Source organism: Pithys albifrons, chromosome 13 (assembly GCF_047495875.1).
Source record: "Pithys albifrons albifrons isolate INPA30051 chromosome 13, PitAlb_v1, whole genome shotgun sequence".
Taxonomy (NCBI): Eukaryota; Metazoa; Chordata; class Aves; order Passeriformes; family Thamnophilidae; genus Pithys; species Pithys albifrons.
This window is the reverse complement of record NC_092470.1, coordinates 4,516,492-4,537,031: the sequence shown is the minus strand read 5'-3', so window position 1 is coordinate 4,537,031 and position 20,540 is coordinate 4,516,492. Positions and strand designations below refer to the sequence as shown.

Genomic DNA, 20,540 nt, shown 5'->3' with positions numbered 1-20,540 from the left:
ACAAGCCTCAAGTCTTATTTATAAGCCCCATTAATTCAATCACATCATGAGCAAAGTGGCTAAATAGAATCCAGTATAGTCACCATTAGAACTGTATTACTTATTAAAAGAGATGCATTATTGACCTTGATTGGACTAAAGACTTAAACTGAAATATCAGCAAAAGTACCACTGAATGACAGTAAATTTAACAGACTGTCCCTGCACTTTTAACAGACTGTTACTGCACTTTCACTTTTGTCCAAGGCTCCCTGTTATCAAGAGGTTTTACATCTTCACTTCCAACACAAAATACGTTATGTGTATTCTTTATATGCCAGCACTGTCAGGAGTTCAAACTGAAGTGAGTGAGCATTTCAGTATCTGCTTTTTGATTCTAAAGGAGGTGTCAGTCTTTGCTAAGTTTAATAAAACACTCATGGCCATCCTCTGATCTGTTGGACAGTTCTGTGTGCCCAGATGGAGCTCAATTTGTGCAAAACCAGCCACCAAAAAGATGCTGAAGGAAAATTGCTTCAACTCAGTTCAGGGTAGTGAGAGAACTAAACACTGCACACAAGTGCTAAGGAAAAAAATAATATTTTTCAAAGAGAGTAATGAGAAATCAAAGTTGCATTATTGAGAATGCCATTATACAACAGCTGGATTAACTTCCACCCTGGAGCAGCAGGTGAAGCTCAGCAGGAATTCAGACACCTAAACCTTCTTATCTCATCAGGTAACAGATTTTTCCTCCTTCTTTCCAATTATATTGAAATTTGGGGGGTTTGGGAGAACAAATCTTGCATTCCCTGATATTTCACAACTTCTTTTATTGTTGGAAAAAAAAAAGAAAAAAAGTTCTCTCTTGGCAGGTGATCCTTTCTGTGGAGAACTTATTTCTGAGGTAGCCTTACACACCACTCAAACACTCACACACAGTACCCTCACAACCTGTTACAGCCTTCATGACTGAAGAGCAGTGATGTGATACATGGCAAAAATATCACCTTGTAAGGTTTTAGGGAGGGCTTCTTGGGTTTCTTTAGAAAACCTATGACACGAGTGATGAGCCTCTCCTTCCTCGAGCAGCCCCATGAAGATCAGCAGCTCATCTTCCTCAAGCTTACACTAAAATGCTGGGTTTGACTATGGTCAGGTAGAAATGGATTGGAAAATGAAGTCATCAGAACAGACAAATCAAAATTATTAGGCTAGTTACAGTCTGTAGCATGAAATGTCCTGAAAATGTTGATTATGCCATTAAAAACAACATAAGGAAAAAAAGGAGATGTTTTTGTGGTGTATTTTAACCATTCTACAGCATCTCCACTATTAAGGGCAGCATAACCAAAGTCAGGGTAAATAGGAAAACACATGAGCCTCCAGTCTCATTCCAAACAGTAGCAAAAACTACAAAAGACAATTAATTTTATTTTCAAGCAGCTCTGATCTTCTATTTCATAAAGAGACAACCAGTATGCACCATTACTGCACTGAGCCATGGAAAACACAACCACCATTCCTGCTGCTCACTGCCACAAAAGCCAAACACAACCTCCAAGTCTCTCCAAGAGAAACTCCACTGATAGAGGAGCCCTTCACAGGTATATTTGAAATCAGATTAGACCAGGAGTCTGCAGGAAGTCTTCTAAACCTGCTTGTGAGTGACTGTGCTCCTCCTTATTGCCTTCCACTATGTTAAGGCCCCCGGAGACAGGGCAGGACACTGTAGGAATATGTTTGATATATAGTTGGATTAAATAACAACCTAATATATCAAACATATCACACAGAGTCCTGCAGAAAAAGGCATCCAGGTTTGATTCATCTTGGGGAAAAATAAAAAGACCAAATGCTGAAAGCTGCCAGAAGGGAACTCCTATGGACCACTAAAGACATGAAGGCAGCATGAAGAGCACCAAGAGTAGGGCAGGGCAGCAATGCTCTCTGCTCTTGTACCTCATCTACCACACCTTTTGCTTTAAAAGTGTTTTTTCCCAGTGTTAGCATGCAGTTTTGATTAGGTAAAATATTTTTCTTCTTCAGGAAATGACTAGTTTTGGGCACTGTTAATTTACAGCCAGCAGCAGGTCTGCAGAACAGGAGGAATATGTGTCTGCATTGCAAGACACCCGACCCTCCAAACTGGAAAACAGAATAAAACAGAATCCATATCCTGGAAAAAATTAAAGGAAACCTGACAGCCAAATCCTGTCTAATAAAGATCCCACTGCTTCACAGATCATTCCCAGCTTGAACACTGCAAGGAGAACTGAGCAAGTTTGGTGTGACAGAGAGGAGTAACAACACCTGCTGAGGAGAGTCCTCCAAGCTCTTCCAAGAAACACAAGCCCAGAAGGAGACAGGTCTGAACAGAGCTCTGGACTGAGCATTTTGGCAGCTCATTCACCAGCAGCCAAGGGACCAGGATTTAAAGCAAACAGAATATGCATCATACAATAAACCACAGGCAGCAGTTTGCAGGACTGGGGCTCACTAGGAATTGTTCTCTGGGATAAGATGATTCCCAGTGGTGGACAATGAGGATGTCTCATGCTATGGGTGTCAGTCTAAGACAGCAAAGGGGGGATGATAGGTGCAAAAATATGAAGAGGAAATGAGGAAAGAAGAAATTAAAAAAAACCCTGAAAGTATTAAAAAAATAAATAGTGGAACAAATGAGAAAAAACTACCTTCAACTATTGATTTTCAATTTTTTTTTAGAAGCAAAAGACAAACTGGAACACGGATGAACATTTCAAGCCCAACCCAAATGACTCCAACTCCCTGCCCCAATAAAAAAACCTTCACCAAAAGAATTTAGAATCACCCACCAACTAGTAATGATGGTGATGATGGATATCCTGCAGGCAGATATTCTAAAATATCAACCTAAACCATTGCAAACATCTCTGCAAGTTCACTGAGGATCATTTCTGTGACCCAAAGCAGGATACTGGTCTGGCTAGAGCAGAGGTCTGTCCCCCTGGAGAATTTAACTCCTGCTGCTGCATTTCCCAGACTGAGCAGTTGTGCCAACCCCTTCCCCAGTCCAAGGGGTCCCACCACAGCACTGTGTGTGCTGTCAGGGATGGGCAGCACAGAGACACAGCCTGTTCAGCACAGAAAATCTTACTGTGGCAGGATACAATCTACAAGTCTGCAGCAGAAAAAGTGGGGTTTGAGCCCCTCTGTGATCTTTCTAGTGCCTTTTGATGTGGATTGCAATCCATACTGTGAAAAACATTAAACATCTGGAAAGGATGCAAAGGCTGTTGAAATCCAAAATAGAGCAAACGGTTGGATATGAATTTTAGTTTCAGAACATGACAAAGAGCCACACCAATAAATGACAGGCAGGCTGGATACTCCAATTAACATGCTAAGTGAGGAGCAGGTGTGAGCTCTGCATTCTCTGAGAGGTTACAATGGCCCTGGAGTGGTTGGGATGTTGGGAAGGAGCTGCTCCCTGGTTCCCAGGCAACACTCACAGCCGTTGTGCAGTGATTGCATAGAAAAGGTGATGGAGGAGCCCTCCACCCTCACACTCAGCCTGTGTCCTCTGCTCTGCAGCATCTCATTTTAAAGGACCATATTGCTTTATAAACAAAATGGATGTACTCGTTAAAAAATGCAGGACAAAGAGCATTTCTTTTTGACAAGCTAATTTATTCCCATCACTAAATGGGTGGTGGGAAGTCCTCAAAGACTGGAGCTTCCAAGAACTATTTCATCTGATGATCCTGAATAACAAAATCTCACCCTGCACCAAAACAATCAGCCAGCACTGAATGTTCTTCAGGCCCTGATTTGGAGAAAGACTTCTCATTAGCTTTACTTTGAAAACAGTTTTACACCTACAAAGCAGCAGGAACAGGAAAATAGATACATAACCCTGTCCTGAAGTCAATTCCACAGCCCAAGCTTGATTTTCATTTTAAAGAGATGCAGCCTGGGTAATTTCTTCTAAAATCTGTCTGTTGTTCAACACCAGGCAAAAGGGAGCAGTTCTCCTGGGTCCAGTTTTGTGAGCTCTGCAAACAACCACAAGCAACAGCAGTTTCATACAATCCCTCTGTACTGCACAGGAAAATAGTTGGCTTAATTTTATAATCTATTCAGAGAAAGGTTTGAAATGACCTGACAATATGTAACTTGCTATCATGATGAGCTGTAATTTAATTTCCCTCAGGAGAATTAAAGAGAAATGGTCATACCACAGATCTGATTGGACACTGAAGCAGCTAGTCTTATGGCAGGGCATAAAATCCTGTGCTTTTAGTCTTAGAAAATCCTGCAGGTCTCTTGCATTCTGTGGAATCCTTTCTGTGTTGCTGCTGCTTTCTCTTGCTCCACTACACAAACTCATGAGGACAAAGTGTCTTCAAAGGAAAGCAACTGGGAACAACTTTCCACATGAGTAAAATGTGTTTGGAAACAGAAATGTAAATAATCAACAGTAATTTAGGCCATAACTCTTACAAGCACTTGTAACATTTGCTTTTAATTCCTTTGCTTGGTTCACTCCCTGAAAAGCATCTTTTGACCCTGCATCTCCAGGGTGAGAGCCCTCCAGGGCAGTACCTCTTGCACTGAGACTCTGTCAGGGTTTGATGGACAGTGACAGAGAACACAGCAGTGGGTGGGCTCTGTGCACCCTCTGCTTTCTTAACCTGTCCCAGTTCAGCAGCCAGGACCAGTTTATCACTGTGGGGGTGTGACCAAAGCTGTGCATTCTACACCCTCCATTCATTGCCCAGCAACTGTTCCCAATGGCCCACTTGCAGCAGCTGCCCAGGGCACACCTGACCCCTCAGGCTGGGAGCTGGCTGGGAAAGAAGCCTGGCAGAGGAGCTGGGAGAACTCCCCTTTGGGGAGTCCTTGGCACCTCCACACCCACCTGAGGGCTCAGCTCTGCTCATGGGCCAGCAACGATTCCAAAATCCCCCCTGACTGCCAGAGTCAGATCCCCCAGTGTGGAACTCCCTGCCCTGGGGGAGGGACTGGGGGCTCCCACCTGCACCTGAGGGGAGAGAATCTTGGGGTTTGGGGACTTGGGGAACTACTCATGGGATCCAGAGGAGGAGACGAACCTGGACAGGAGGAGACCACCACTCTGCCCAGACTGTGCCATCATCTGCACCAACAGGTTTGTCCCTTCCTTTTTCCTTTGGACTCGGAGGAACCACGTGGGGCTCAGCACAGGGGCCACCAAACCCCCCTGTGTTTGTGCCCCAGGGGTCTGGGTTACACTGCTGGGTTTTGTGGGTTAACCCAATTTCTCTTTGTGCCATTGCATTGATTGTAATATTGTTATTAAATTGTAGCTCTGACTTATAATCTCCTTTGTTTTGGGTTTGTTTCTCCTGCCGGTTCACCTTTAAACCAGCACACAACCTCAAAGAAACAACTGGGAGGGACACTCACCTTGGGCTTGGCTCTTGGTTTCAGCTGTTCCAACTTCTTTGCTGCAGCCTCAATAGATGCTGCAGCCCCCAAGAGCTCTGTCTCTGCAATCACTGTGGGGTCTTCTGGGTCCACCCACTCTGTCCCTGCAAAGAATGGAGATGAGGACAATAACTGGGAGCTGCCATTCAACAAGGGACTTACAGTCACATGTCAAGTGTCACACAGGGAAGGTAAAGCACAGAAAGCTGATTTAAATGCCACAGTGGCCTAAGAACACTGTAGGTTATGCTACAGAGTAGAATGTGAAGCAGAGGGCAAAAAAGTATTTAGCAGGATTATTCTGTCATGAAAGTAACTTGTTTAAGCACAGAAACTCCAAAAAGGGATCCTGCCCATCCTGGGAACAAAACTTTGTCACCCAAAGTGTGTGTGGCACTTCTGGGGTATCCAAAGGACAACTGCTTTGCTTTGTTCAGTATTTTGCTGTTGTTGTTGTTGTTGAATTTTTGGCATTTCTCTCAGCTCAAAGAAATTTTATAGGCCCACAAAAGGTGGCTGGAGGTGATCTCAGATTTTTGGAAGCTGTCACTGCATTATAGTTTCTTATTTGCTAACAGCATTATCTGAATTACAAGATGCAGAAAGCACCCACATTCTGAATGGAGGAAAAAAGGTAACAGCCAAAGGAAGTCCACAACCCCTCAGGGCATTGTGGAAAGACCATTTCTCAGCTCCAGTGGTGCACAGGATGAGGACATTCTACATTAAGTCCTAATATTGGCAGGTAAACAGGGGGAATAAAGAAGAGAGAGAGGCAGCATATATAATCACAGTCCAAACCAAACTTGGAAAATGTAGAGGTTCCTCTTCAAAAAAAAGGCATTTCTCAAAGGTGAAAACATAAATATTTTGAATTTGTTAGGAGAAAATTTTATCATGTATCTATAAATGAAAATTGGGAATGGTTAAAAAACTTTACTTTCCATGAGGAAAGCTTCTAAAGTGAATAAAGAAAAATGCTCTAAAGGCAATAAGTGGAAAATAAATAGGAAGAAAACCTGATTTTTTTTTAATGAATATGAATTAAAATGCAAAAATTGCTGGAAATTAATAAATGTCTCCAAAGATGAGGACAATATAAAGATTTTTAAGATGCCCTTAGGGAATAGAAAAAATCTGACATTGGCTTGGCTTGCCAGAGGAAGGAAGGAAGGCAGGAAGGAAGGAAGATAACAACACATTCCTATATATGAAAACTGCTTAGTTAGGATTCATTTCCAAGGACCATGTCCTGATAACATCAAGAAATAACTGAGGAAAACCTGCAGTGTATATTACACAGAATAATCACAATAATGAGCACAGTGTTCCCTGGACTAGTTTAGGAAGGAATGACTGAACAAATATACAATTAGTAGAAGCTTCTATTGAGGGGCAGCATTTAAAAGAAAAAAAAGCGAGCTTTCAAATAAAAATTTCTACTATAAAATGTTTTTTTAAGAGAAATAAAACAATGCTTTATTTAAAATACTTTACTGCAGCATTCTATTACCTATGAGATTAGAATGCTCATACACCATTCTGCTGGTTGTGGCATTTATTCAGACTACAATTCCCAGGAAATCTGGTAGTGGATGTGCTTCAACAGCAGTGGTCTAATACCTAATAACACACACTTAGATATATTTATCTCATTTAAAATGTACACTGTTAGAACAGTTATTTTAAGAGTTCATATGCATTACTGGATAAAAATTTTACTAAGAAAGTCAGTAGCTTAGAAAAATATTTAAGAACAGTGAACTTGGAATGGTGTTATAAGAACAGTGGAATTCACTGCTTATTTGAGTGTTGAATTTATATTTGCCCACAGGTTGTTTGGCTGTAGGAGTTCAGGGAACCATCTGGACCACACTCCTCTGAAGCCTCCTTGTTCCACCACCACCCTGCCAGGGCAGGACCCAGGCCCAGGAGTGCCAAGCACTACAGACCCAAAACTCCCAGCACTGCTGAAGACTGAGCAAATCAACAGAAAAATTAAAAATAAAAGATGATATCTGTTATTTGAAGTTGGAAAGCAATTATCAGTGCAAAGCAAAGGACTTCTTTTGACTGAACAAAGGGGAATGAAAGGGAAAGAACCATCCAACTGCAGCTGAGCCACCAGCTCAGGAGGAGGGATAATGCACTTTGTTACTGCTCTGCTCCACCTTCTGTGTTTCAGCCACAGCTGTGATGAGCACATGAAGTGCAAGGGGGTCAGACAGACACGTTTAAGCAGCACTGTGAGCAAGTGAACACCAGCTCAGGAGGGATAACACACTTTGCCCCTGCTCTGCTCCACATTCCTGTGGCTCAGCCATGGCCATGATGAGCACATGAAGAGCAAGGGACAAACAGACACATTTACCAGCACTGTCAACAAGTGACCACCAGCAGAGGAGTGAAAGAAAGCAAGCAGGTGGTGCCAAGATGCCTAGAACATACTCAGAGGGGTTTTGCCAGGTTTGGGCTTTTTTTCACACTACACAAATGCCAGATTTGGAGCAAAGAGCACACCATGGTGGCAGCCAGGCCTCCCAACTCACCTTTCATGGCCTCTGCTGACTGGATGAGCTCCGTCACAGCACCAGCAACGCGCTTGGAGAACGAGGCCAGCTGGTGCTTCAGCTCTGGGGTGGGTTTCTGAAGAATCTACAAAACCAGACCAAATGTAATAATGCAGATTGGTAAGGACTCCAGAGAACACTGGGGGGTTCCCCAGGCACACCAAGGAAAGAGTTATTTTATACAGAAATTCTCTGAGAGAAGACATGAGCCCAGTGGCAGAACTGCCATTGCCAGAGGGGCACCACGAGCAAAGGCTTCCAGAGTGGCACTGCCTGCTCTGCTGCAGGAACTGAGAGCCTGGTCTGGAAGTTCTCAATCCCAAACTCAGGGCAGGATTATCTAAAACAGAGGCACACATGGGAGTATGTGGGAAGACCATGCACTTTAGCACTCCATGCTCAGAGATTACAGTCACTATACTGAGCAATCAGGCTCAGTCTTTCTATACTGATTTTCTGCTATTAGAGACTGGCTGGTCACTGTTTCTAAAAGACAGGATTACAGAGTTCTGGAGGCCAGTGCCAGTTGCCTGTCCTGGAAAAAAAAATTAGACAAGAGGAACACAATGGAAATGTCAATCCTGGACAAGACACACATCTCTGAACTTAATTTGTATCAAGTGTTAAACTGTGCCTCTTTAAATGACAAACAATCAGACACTCAGATAGTGAAGTTCAAATCTTCCCCTGAACAAGAACATTTTGTTTTTAATTACCATATTGTAAAGAAAAAGTTCTGGAAATTCATGTATGTTATAAACAGACATACAGAAACCTTCAAAGAGCAAAATAAGAGGTCGAGTCTTGAAAGTCACATTCTGGTGTGCCTTTTCTTAATGTTTTCAAAAGCTCCCCACAAAGCTGCTCCAGGAGCACATGAAAACAGGTTGTGTCCTTTTGTCAGCATTTTCCTTTTTGCAGCCAGATGCCTCACTCCTTTCCTGTGACAGAATAAACCAAAACTGGTATTTTTCCTGACTTGCCTGGTGAGAATTCTGCCACAGGAGGAATTCTGTCCCTCTGGAACTGCCATGTCAGCCTCTGTGTGGACTGGTCTCCTGCTGTCTAAGGCCAGTCTTAGCCAACCAGTTTCCACAGTAACCAGAAGCAGATGAATCCTCCATGGATAAACAATCTGCAGTGCTAACAAAATGTAACCAAAGTTTATACATTGCATAAACCCTTAATATGGCAGACACGGAGCATCCAAAGGTTATCTTCCCAAGAAATACACAAATGTGGTCAGGACTACAGCAAAGAATGGCATTGTGACACCAGTACTACCCATGAGAGTGTTGGCCATGCTAGAATTGAAAAAACTAAGCAAATTTTAAGACTAAGTGGTTTATGAACTGCATTGTTTTAAAGCCAGTTGAGAACCCTCAGTAGATTCTCATCTTGACTTAGTGTGTTCCTGTACCTTTTCCTGCCACTTCCCTGATGCAACCTCTGCACAAATCTATACCTTGGCTTCAGAAATTTGAGATGTTGCATTTGACAGCTCTTGCACCTAAAAAGTATCATCTTCAAAGAAACAGGGCTGCTGAATCGTTCTCCTGGCACCTGGTCACCCATCCCTCACCTCCCTGAGGGCACAACTGAACTCACCAGCAACTGCATCACCAGAGGGACTAATTAGACATTTCTGATCTCCTCTGCTCTGTGTTTCTGGAGGTTAGAAATTAAATGAGATTGCAGACCTAGGGTTTCTAAACTACCAGAGTGTTCTAAGGCAGCAAACTCTGGAGGGGGAGGCAGAGCTTCCTTAGAGCTTTAGGGCCCTGAAGGTAAAGGTGCTTAAGGTAAAAAAGGCCTGTTCTGTTTTATTAGAAGAACTGGCCTTTCTTACCTTAAGCTTCTTTCCTTAAGCAGAGAGAGAGAAATAAAATGAGCAAAAGTTGTCTTCAGTCTCTGGTCTGTCCTGGCATGTAGTTTGAAACTGGTACTAAGACAGAGTTCTAGAGATCAAACCTGAAAAATTCCCCAAAGTACTTCTAAACTAAAAATGGATCAGACAAATAATGCTGAATTACTCTGGGAACTACATGAACAAGTTGCAACTTTCTTGAACTGTTTTCCTTCAGAGAGGCAAAGTAACTGTGGCTGGACTTGTACATGATATATCCTTCAACCAGTTGATGTAGATAATTAGGCATGTTATGTATGTTCTCAGCAGCAAAACTGCCTTGGATTTCCCAGTCTGCAGTCAGTGCCTGCACAGTTCAGTTCACAGACTCTAACAGGGCAGCTGAAAGCCATCTAAAAGAAATCTCTGGGCAACCATGAGCTGATGGCTGACTTAAGTGTCCTCCAGAAACTTCAGTATCTCACAACTGTTAGTTCAAACATGTTATTGCTGCCTACAAATGTAATAACAGCTACAGAAAAACTGAACACTGTGGGGTAATGAATATATTATGTGATCATTATGTATGGTCAAGAAAAGCCAATGGACAGTAAGATTCCTGAGCTTAGATTTGAGGGCAGATTTTATGCACAGCTTTGGGGGTGTCATGTGTGATGTGCTGGAGAGCTCCTTGTGAGGCAGTGCTGGCTGGGGATTTGGGGATGGCACTGGGCAGGTGTGAGTGCAAAAGGCCTGGGAATGTGCCTACCTAAAGGTTTTGTCACCCCTTTGGTCTGGGGACAGCCTGCACTTAAAATGCCTAGTTTTTACTGTGGACTTAAAAGAATACTGCAATGTCTCATTTTAACTTCTTGAGGTCCAGATCCAGACTGCCACCAGCTCTGATCCAGGAGGCAGTTCCAGCCAAGCCCTCCAATCTTCCTTCTGTCTCACCGTTTGAGCTGAAGTTCCTTCAGCTTTTCCTGGACACCAAACTGTCCATAACCTTATGACAAACTGCTAAAACATGTCCCCAGCAGTCAGTGCAGAAGGAGGGCAGGTCCTTGGAAACAGGGCAGGCTGTGCATGCAGAGGATGCTTACCAGGAGCACGTGTTCCAGCAGCTCCAGGTAGCCCAGGGTGCACTCTGTGCCGAAGCGCAGCGCTCGCTCTCGCACCTCTTCGCCCACATCGGGGTGATACGACGCTTGCTGAGGAGGCAAAACAACACTAGCACCCACAACTGCTGCCACAAGAGGAGGCCAGCACACAGGGACAGGGGAAAGAGATTTTTTTTTAATAGCATGCAAATGATATCTGAGCCTGAGGCCACCCCCTTGGTGCTGGAAATTTGTAAGCAAACTGCTCGTGGAGCTCCAGGTCTGTAAATAGCACTGGGAACTTGTTGGGATTCATACATTTTCAGGCTGGCAAACCAAAGACAAATTTGCAGGTGCCAGCTGCTAAGGTAAGAATGGAATTTGTCTAGAGACCTTGAGCTGGTGCAGAAGCAAGAAATGAAGGTGCAGAAGCCCCACGGAGTAACATTAATAGAGCTCTTTTATAAAGTTAAAATAAGTTAGAATCATAGAATCGATTGGGTTGGAAAAGATCTCCGAGATCATCGAGTCCAACCCTTGGTCCAACTCCAGTCCCTTTACCAGATCATGGCACTCAGTGCCACGGCCAATCTGCATTTAAAAATCTCTAGGGATGGGGAATCCACCACCTCTCTGGGCAGCCCATTCCAATGCCTGATTACTTGCACTAAGACTGTTTAGATCTAGCAATTTTTAGGAAATATGTATTAATTGATGATTAGCTATAGCTGTGTGATGTTAGATAGTTTGCATGGTGTATATAAGTTTTAAGATTGTGTGTAACTGTGTGAAAAAGTAGCTCTGAATACAGTCCCTCCTGAAACTTGAGTATTCTTGCACAAGAATAGTTTAAATACTGTTAATGTAAACATAGTTGCATCTTTTTCTCTTTTTCCTTCTTCTGCTCCTCTTCCCTTCTCTCCACAACTACTGTAACCAATGACAAAGAGGACCAAGAAATAAAACATCAAAAAAGAGTAAAACCTCATAAAATAAGATGCAGTCAAGTGATTTATTTAATGACAGGGATTGAAGCCCCTGAAAAGCCCAACTGAGAACTGTGTCTGTGGAGATCAGACATTGCGACAGGAACACTTCTCCTTTCATCAGCACATTCTGCTGTCTGGGTGAGCACCTGCAGCCCTTCCTGGGCTCCTTCCTTAGGTATTAGCAGCAGTTCAGAACAAATAGAGCAACCCTTGAAGAACCATCTGAAAATAGAATTTTCTCCTCCATTGTGATTTCTCCTAATGCAAATATTGTAAAGGATCTTGGGGCTCACTGGGCTCTTGGGTTGTGTATAAATTGTTCTACACTGCAAAGGGTACATTATTGTAGCTCTTCTTTTTTACTAATATAAAAAAATCCCACAAAACTGTAAGCAGAGTTTTGCCACCCATGAATGGCCATTTACATCTTCCAGGTTAGGAATACACCAAACCCATTTTTTCATGGGAAGCCTGGAGAGCCCACCATCCAGGCAGAGATGCAGGAATGGCCATCTGGTTCCCAGCAAAGCACTGGGCTGACCCCAGAAGACTTCGGGCCATTCACAGGTCAAACACCAGCCCAGTTCTGGGGTCAAGCACAGGTGTCCCACATTTTCTTCTCCATTCCATCAGATAAAGAGATTGTTCCTTACAGAAACATTTGCAAACAGCAGATGGAAAGTGCTGTGGAAGTTCCAGGATATTGTTACTCTACATGAAGAGGAACAAAACCCAACCCAACCAACCCAGCCACCCAAAGAAGCATCAGCTGCTTCTCATTATCTGGTACCACTCTGCAAGGAAAAGCTTATGAATGGCTTTAGCCTGACACAGGGATTTAAGTCAGTGCTGGACCCATCTGTCTCATCACAGAGAGGAGCAGCAGCAGAGCCAGAACTTTGACTTTGCAAGGATTTCCACCAAGTGTAATGTCTGACATCTGACACAAACCTGACTGATTCACCCATTTGACTTTTAATGAGAAGTAAAAACTGCAGCCTCTTCAAGCTTTGTGTTTTCTACAATAAACTTCTAGAGAACTCTTTTACTGAACAGAAGTACCAACTGTTGACAGGTGAAACTTCATAAAACTTTAAAAAAATCAGCATTTCCTCCCACAGAGCAGCTCCTTCCACTTCTGCAGCCCCTTATCTCTGCTTGGGCCAGGGATTATCTCACTGCTCACTTATTTCAGGCCCTTCCTGCCACCCACACCATCCCCACCAGTGCTGGGCTCTGGGCTCCCTCTGCAGGGAAACTCAGGACCAGCAGAGCCTCCTTCTCATCGTGCCAGCCAACAGCAGAAAGGGTGAGGAGATGGGGGAAGACAGCATAGGATTCTCCTCCTCTTCAGCCCACTTCAAATGAGCTCCAGAAGCCAAAAAAATCCAGAGCAGTTTTTAAAAATTTCAAATAGGGCAAAAGCTCTCCCAGTGTTTCTTATTAATATATTGTAAAGGACCTTAAAATGTCTCATCTGCACTCAAATACTACTGTAACACAGGCAATTAGAGCAAGCAGCTGTAGGAGAGAAATATAAAGTTCCTTTTGTTTTGCCTACATAACCAAGATTGATATCAGAATATTCTGGGAGCATTTTTAATGTTTAATCAGTCTTGAAATAAGCCATATACTTCACAGCAACATAAAGAAGTGACAAAAGTAATTTTAGGAAGTAATTTTTGTAGCCCAGGGCATCCCAACAGGCATCTCACTACACCAGCTGGGGCTTGGAACAGAAATGTTTTGTCTTCCAGACTCGGCCAGAAAATCTGAAGAAACATCTCAAGATGAACAGGAATAGAGATTTGTGTCCTCACTCTGAGGTTTCTCTCCACTGTCAGCCTTCTGCTGAGCTCCCCCAGTGCCTTCACCCTGTCAGGGAGCCCCAGCCCAGGCCCAGCCTAACTACTGCTGGGAAAGGTGAGGAGATGTTGCCCTCAATCTGCTGGCTATGGAATGATCCAAGTCAACACTCCCTTCAGTTGTTTTCCATGGTTTTGATGGACCTCTCCTATCTGTTTCTTTTCCAACAGCAACCATTACAAACAGGGATGTTATGCACAGGTTACTTACTGCACAGTCATTATTTTATACAAATAGTTAATAAAGAAAGAAATTGTTGCTATCTCAGGGCCTGCTCTACCCTTCAATAAATGTAATTACAGTGTTTCCACTGACTTGAACAAGAGCTGACTTGGTTCATTACATCCCCCAGTAAGCAACCTCATTGTCTTTGGAAATAGCATCTACTTATAAGCAGAGAATTAGTAAAGAGCACTGTAAATTCATGTACAGCAGAACAAGCACCACCATCTATCTAACTGCTAATAATGCAAATCCCTTATGCTACTTGCCTGAGGCAACTGGCAAGGAAAGGGAAGTCAGAGCTACATTCTGTACAATTCCATTATAGATCATACACATGCATTTCTGCCTTAGCCCCAAGGACATAAAAAGCTGATGATTTGTCAGTGCTTACCCTACAGATTAGCTCAATGACACCAGAAACCCCTCCAGTGCTTGTCAAACATCCCAAACACAAGTTGCACTGCATTGCACAGCTTTTACAGCACAGTGGGGCTGACTCCTGCTTCCCACCCCTGAAATTCCTGCAATGTGGCTTATCATGGAAATGCCACGTGCAGTAATCAATTTGTAGAATTAATGGCATAAGATTTCTAAGTCTCTGAGCAGAATTTTCTAAATCAAGACCTAAACCAAGATTTTCTAAATCAAGCCTGGTTCAAACTGAGTATTTAAAAGCTTTGTTAAATGACAAGGCTATTTTTTCATACATTTTAGATGCATAAAATTAGTATTCCTGGAGACTTTTACTCCTGTTTGCCCTTAGGAAAGTTGAACAAGACAAAAGTAGATCTTATGCCTTGGCACTGTATCATTACAGGTAAGCAAATTGATTCCCAGCCATTTTCCTTTCTTTGTCAGAGCAATGCCCTGGGAGATCACAAATGCTTTTCCAGCCTCTTCTAGTGTTCACTCTGCAGGGAATTGCATCCTGTTGGATGGCTGGGAAGCACAAATCACTGAGAAACCATGACATCATCTGGGAGCAAATGTAAACATGAAAAGATGAATGGCCACAAACAGATGCTCCAAAGTGTGTCTGGAGCTGCGTGTGCATCAGGGAATATTTATATATTATTTATATTTATAACATCACAGAAACAGAGGGTTCTGCTCCTGAGACTCTTCTGCCTGCCTGGAGAGATGGAAACCAAATGCCAGAGGATCTGTGTTGATCTGCATCTGAATTGATCTGTCAGAATGATGCACGACTATAAACTGCTCTTAGCTTCCCTTATTAGTTTCAATTAACTGGATTGTCCCTAAGACTAATTAGGCCATGGTGGTTCTCATGTAAGTGGTACAGTTTAATTTTCCCATGCAAATTAGAGCTGCTTTGTTTTGCTGACCTTCTGAGGTTATGGAGAATACAGAACCAAAATCTGAAGGATGCAAAGTGGTCAACAACTGTGAGATGTTAAAAAAACCTGTTAGAAAACCAGGTCAAGTAAAAAGTTTCATTCAGTGGTTTTGTATAAATCCAGTTTTAAGTTGCACTTTTGTTTGAGGATCATTTTAAAAGCAAAACTAACCTTTCTGCTTGGGCAGTATTGGGCTAAAAATTAATCAGGAACTGGTGCAGGCCAAATACTGAATATCAGACATCACATCAAGAGCACCATTATTTTACTGTCACCTTCCACACACAGAAATGCAGAAGGAAATAACTATGATTTACAGGCAAAGGCACTTTTCTACTACAGCTACTACTGAAAAACAAAACGAATGAGATCTTTATAATCCCATTTTTTCATTATTCATGCCTAGATCTTTTTTACCATTAGAACAAAGCCAAAAGGCTTCATAGCCCTTCATATGGCACACGGTTTCCCTGCAGGTTTTGCAGGTCAGTTTTGGAAAGTTGTCTGGCTCGAGCAAGTGTAGAAAACACAGCACCACTATTAATTGAGCAAATGGATAGGTTTGGTTAGGGGTGAAAGGACTACTAAAAATAGACCAGAGTGATTCCTTTCACCATCCCTTTCACTGTTCCTAGGAATATTGAAATTATATTTGTGACCACAGGATTATTTGTGTATTCTACCCTGTGCACAGATTATTTGTCTTCTGGCTGGAAACAAGGAAATTTCAGCTCCAATAAAATTTCCCATTTTCATAAAAAATAAGAGAGTCAATATTGTGTGGCTCGGCTTTGTGAACGAAGCTTTGGGCAGGGCTGTCCCCACGTGCCCTTCCAGCCTGCACAGTGGATTTTAGGTGAGGCTGAGAGTGCTCAGAACTGGCCCCACCGTTTCAGTCCTGAGGTTCATCTGCCACGGCCGAGTGAGCTTGGACAGTGCCAGTGAAGTCCTCAGGACTAGAACCTACAGCACCCGGCATTTCCCAGGAGGTCTCCCATCCAAGTACTAATCCGGGGCTGACCCTGCTGAGCTTCCGAGATCTGACGGGATCGGATGTCAAGGAGGCATTGAACTGCCTGGAGTCAATATTAGTGCTGCTTTTTTTGTATGTGCACAGCACACAAAACCCTCCCCGAGAGAGAGACCTCCCCTTAAACATTCTTAACCCTCACCTTCCTCCTGTGAAAAGCAGGGCATTAACACAAAGCACAGCGAGAACGTTGCACGGACTGAGCGCACAGACACCCCGAGCTGATCCCTCCCAGGGAAGGGAGCGCATGGTTACCTTACACGCCGTCAGCATGTCAGCCACTGCCTTGCGGCTCAGGTTGGCCGTGGCAATCACGTCCTCCTGCCTGCAGGAGTTGCCCGCTGCCACGGCTTTGGCCGTTGCCATGGTGATGCCCTTGGTCATGCGGATGGACTCCTCGGGGGACGATGCCTTCTCGGGCACCTCGCTGGACTGGAACACCTGCGGGTGACGGAGAGGGAGCTGTGACACCGCCCGCGGGGAGGAGGAGGCGGCACACGGAAACAGCCTTTGGGCAGCAGGAAATTAGGGACATATTTGGAGTGCTGGAATATCATCCTTGCCTGTCATAAGGCTGGAGCAGATAAGCCTGCTCACCTCCAGACACCAGAGGGAAGCAACAAGCTGAGGAAAGGGTACAGTAAAAGAGGTTAACCCGTTCATCTCGTGTGCCGCTTAACCACCCGCACGGCAGTTCTTCAGACAGCTGCTCAGACCACGGCAGGACTAAAAGAATGACTATCCCTTCCATTTGAGCATTACAGGACTAAAAGAATAACTATTTCATTGAGCATTACAGCACTAGAAGAATGACTATTCCTTTCACTGATCATTGCAGGACTAAAAGAATGACTATTCCTTTCATTGATCATTGCAGGACTAAAAGAATGACTATTCCTTTCATTGATTGTTATAGGACTAAAAGAACAACTATTCATTGATCATTACAGCACTAAGAGAATGACTATTCCTTTCACTGATCATTGCAGGACTAGAAGAATGACTATTCCTTTCATTGAGCATGACAGGACTAAAAGAATGACTATTCCTCTCATTCTGTTCCTTTTTCATCCCGACTGCTGTTCAGGCTGCTCTGCTTACCTGAGGAGACGCTCCCCCTGCAAAGCTGGGCCCCACTGAACACTCACTGGTAGCACTGAGCCCAAGAGCATCACTGAAACATTCCAACGTGGCTTAAAACAGCAGAGGGGGAACATTGCCTCTTCTACTATATTTAGTCCTCCCTTAGAAACCTAAAGATATAATTTTGCAGGGTGAATGGTGCGAAAATATTCCCAATTATCTGACAGGGCACAGTACTCATGAGCACTGGGATACAGGAACTGTGGGAAGATGCACGTCACAAGAGCTGGGTAACCTTCCTTTGATCTGGTATTTTCTTTTCCCAGGCTTTAGTCTGCATTTACTTGCCACTGTTCTCCTGTGCAGGGGCAATTTGGAGTGCACAATTCATAAGGAGAGGATTCTTGACAGTGCAGCCTAAGCAGGTTAATGCCTTCAGAACACAAATGAGCCTGGTCTGTCCTGTGTTCTCAGTTCATCAGTTTTTCACTCTCTCCAGAAACAGAAGCAATGTTAAAAAGGAATTCTAGCTAAATGTGTGCAGGATATTTGATGTTGCTCAGATTCAGGCCCTGAAATTCCAAGTCAAACCTGATGCATTTTCTTGAGCACACATGTGCCATCCTCTGTTCCTCCTGACCCTCCCCTTTCCCCCCCATGAAAGGGATGGAAACACCACCACAGATCCATTCCCTAGAAATGCTGACAAAAGTAAAAGCAGGAACACCTCAAGGAGATGCCACCCAAACTGAGAAAGCAGCACTGATAATGCACAATCAATCCTCCAATGACAGATCTGGACAGCTTTTAGCTCAGAGTTAGAGGAAGGGATGAGGCCTTAATGAAGATACAGGACAATAACATGCACTGGATATTGTACAGAACATTCCTGATCAGGTACCAGGTCAGGAGGTTTTACCACTGTCATATGAATTCCCAATGACTATATCCAAGCATTTAAAAAGAAAATAATTTAACATAAATTTCTTCATTATGACAGCATTGCTCACACAACAAAACCAGGTTGTTTTATGGAGAGCATTTGACAAGGCAAAGCTGTGCCAGTGTAGTGAAAGTTAAGAATTGTTAATCCACAGTTTATACACCAAAGTATTTTCTGCTGAAGGTTGTGTCTATAGGGGTTTTTAAATAAAAATTACTGTAAGTAAGGGAAGGAAAAAAATCAGGCTTTTCACAAACATGCAGGTATTATTTATGTCACTGACTACTGTGCTAGTAAAAAAAAAACTAACTGAAAGCTGCAGCTGGAGGCTGTATTTTTATATCTTAAAGAGGAAGGAAAACAATTGTCATGGTCTAACTCCTAATTTGGGAGAGAATTCCATGCTATCATTAATTCCTGCTCACACAGAATACCAGATAACAGGCTGTGTATGACTGATAATATTATTTTATAATAGAGGAAAAATAGAAAGAAGATTGAACTGCAGATGCAGTAGGGCAGTGATGCTGAGGAGACACTACCAAAGCCAGGGTGAAAAAAGAGTGAAGAGCATCAGGCTCAGAGAAGAGTATCTGCAGGGAAAGCTGAAGGTCTGCAGAAGGAGGGAGCAGCTGCTTCCAGCTCTGCACCTGATGGCAGCATCTTCAGTCCCAGAGTGGCACTGGCAGTGTGGGAACAGGGAGGCTGAGCTGGCACTGGAATTCTCCTTTCAGACAAGAGGGAGAGAGACCCAAACTGCACTCAGGGCAGCACAGGCAGTAAAGCACAGCCTGAGGAGGAGCTGTGAGGCCTGAGGCAGTCCAAGGACTCCCCAGACCACTCCTGGGGTGTGTTCTGCTCTTACCGTGAGCTCCTGCTTGATGTACTCAATGGTGGCCTCCAGAGCTCTGGTCCCCCGAGTAGCTTCATCCTCCACTGCTTTAACAGTCTTCAAAAGAGACGTGACATTTGTCACCATCACCTGGAGAAAAGGGAAGACAAAACCATGTGAGTCTTTCCTCCCCTTGTTCAGAGATGGTATGAAGCAAGGCAAGTCAAACGAGGCAGCACTGTTACTTCTGATAGGACCTAAGACATCATCACGAGCTGCACTTGTTTTACAGGACTAGACGCCAATTCTTGTGTTGGCCAGATCAGGAAAGCTACTCCTAAGCTGCAGAAGTGTTGTACAATTAACTGCACAGAGATACTATCTGAAGTGTGAGTGTTCTGGCAAGAAAATTACCAAAAATTGGAAAAATCACAACTGATACAGAGTATGTTACTGACTTTTCCTCCTGCACATCTTACACTGCAAGTTGAAGGAGACACAAATGAAGGGATGGTGTTGCTTTCTGAGATGTGTCCAGTTCAGTTCCCCCAATCAGGTAAAACCTCAGGTGAGCAAGGAGTCAGACACCAGCCTCGAGCCCAAAAGAAGATCCAGGATCAGTGTTGCTGTTTCTGTTACAGACTCAATAGTTCTGCTGCAGAATGACCTGACTGCCACTGCAATAGTTACATCTTTCCTCCACCCCCATGTGCTGAGATAGAAACAACAGCTACAATGAAAAAAAGGAGAGGCAGAAGAGCCAACTTCTTGGCAATTATGACTTAAAACACAGCAGGAAGAGCCAAGAAGCCACTTTTCTTGGCTAGTGGAGTTAATTCCAAGCAGTGCCCTAACAGGATACTGCTGTCTGTGCTCTGAAGGGCAGAGAGGCACAGATCTTACAGGTAGGTGAGAGATATTGAGGGTGATAAAAGCTTCCAGCAAAGCAAGAAGCTGCCACAACACTCTCAAAAGGTGAAGGGGGAAATAATAGCACCTAGATCTCCACATCTGGAGGTATTTTGTAGACACAAATCCATGTGATCTCTGGGAGGCAAGTGCAATAATTCACCTTATGTGCAGGGAATATAAAGCTAAAGACATCACAGGTATGGTATAATCTCTGCAAGTTTTGAGCTTTGATACCTACAGGCTTCCTGGAAAGATCTAGGGGAGAGGAGTTGGAAATGGACAACATTCTAACATAGGAGGGTTGATTTTCCTCCCTCCCTAACCCTCACTGGGCTGCAAGGTGTAAATAAGGAGAC

At 43.6% G+C, this 20,540-nt stretch overlaps 1 protein-coding gene across 4 annotated transcripts in view; it reads right to left on the bottom strand.

Annotated features, from left to right (window-relative positions):
• The window catches only part of TLN2 (talin 2), a 164,806-nt gene that overhangs the window by 10,192 nt on the left and 134,074 nt on the right, over nucleotides 1–20,540 (bottom strand). For all 4 annotated transcript variants that reach the window (XM_071568138.1, XM_071568140.1, XM_071568139.1 and 1 more), the window contains 5 exons: nucleotides 19,306–19,422; nucleotides 16,670–16,855; nucleotides 10,950–11,057; nucleotides 7,980–8,085; nucleotides 5,410–5,534 (listed from right to left, as the gene is read on the bottom strand). In XM_071568138.1, coding sequence (XP_071424239.1) covers nucleotides 5,410–5,534; nucleotides 7,980–8,085; nucleotides 10,950–11,057; nucleotides 16,670–16,855; nucleotides 19,306–19,422 — 642 coding nt within the window. The remainder of the gene's footprint in view (nucleotides 1–5,409; nucleotides 5,535–7,979; nucleotides 8,086–10,949; nucleotides 11,058–16,669; nucleotides 16,856–19,305; nucleotides 19,423–20,540) is intronic.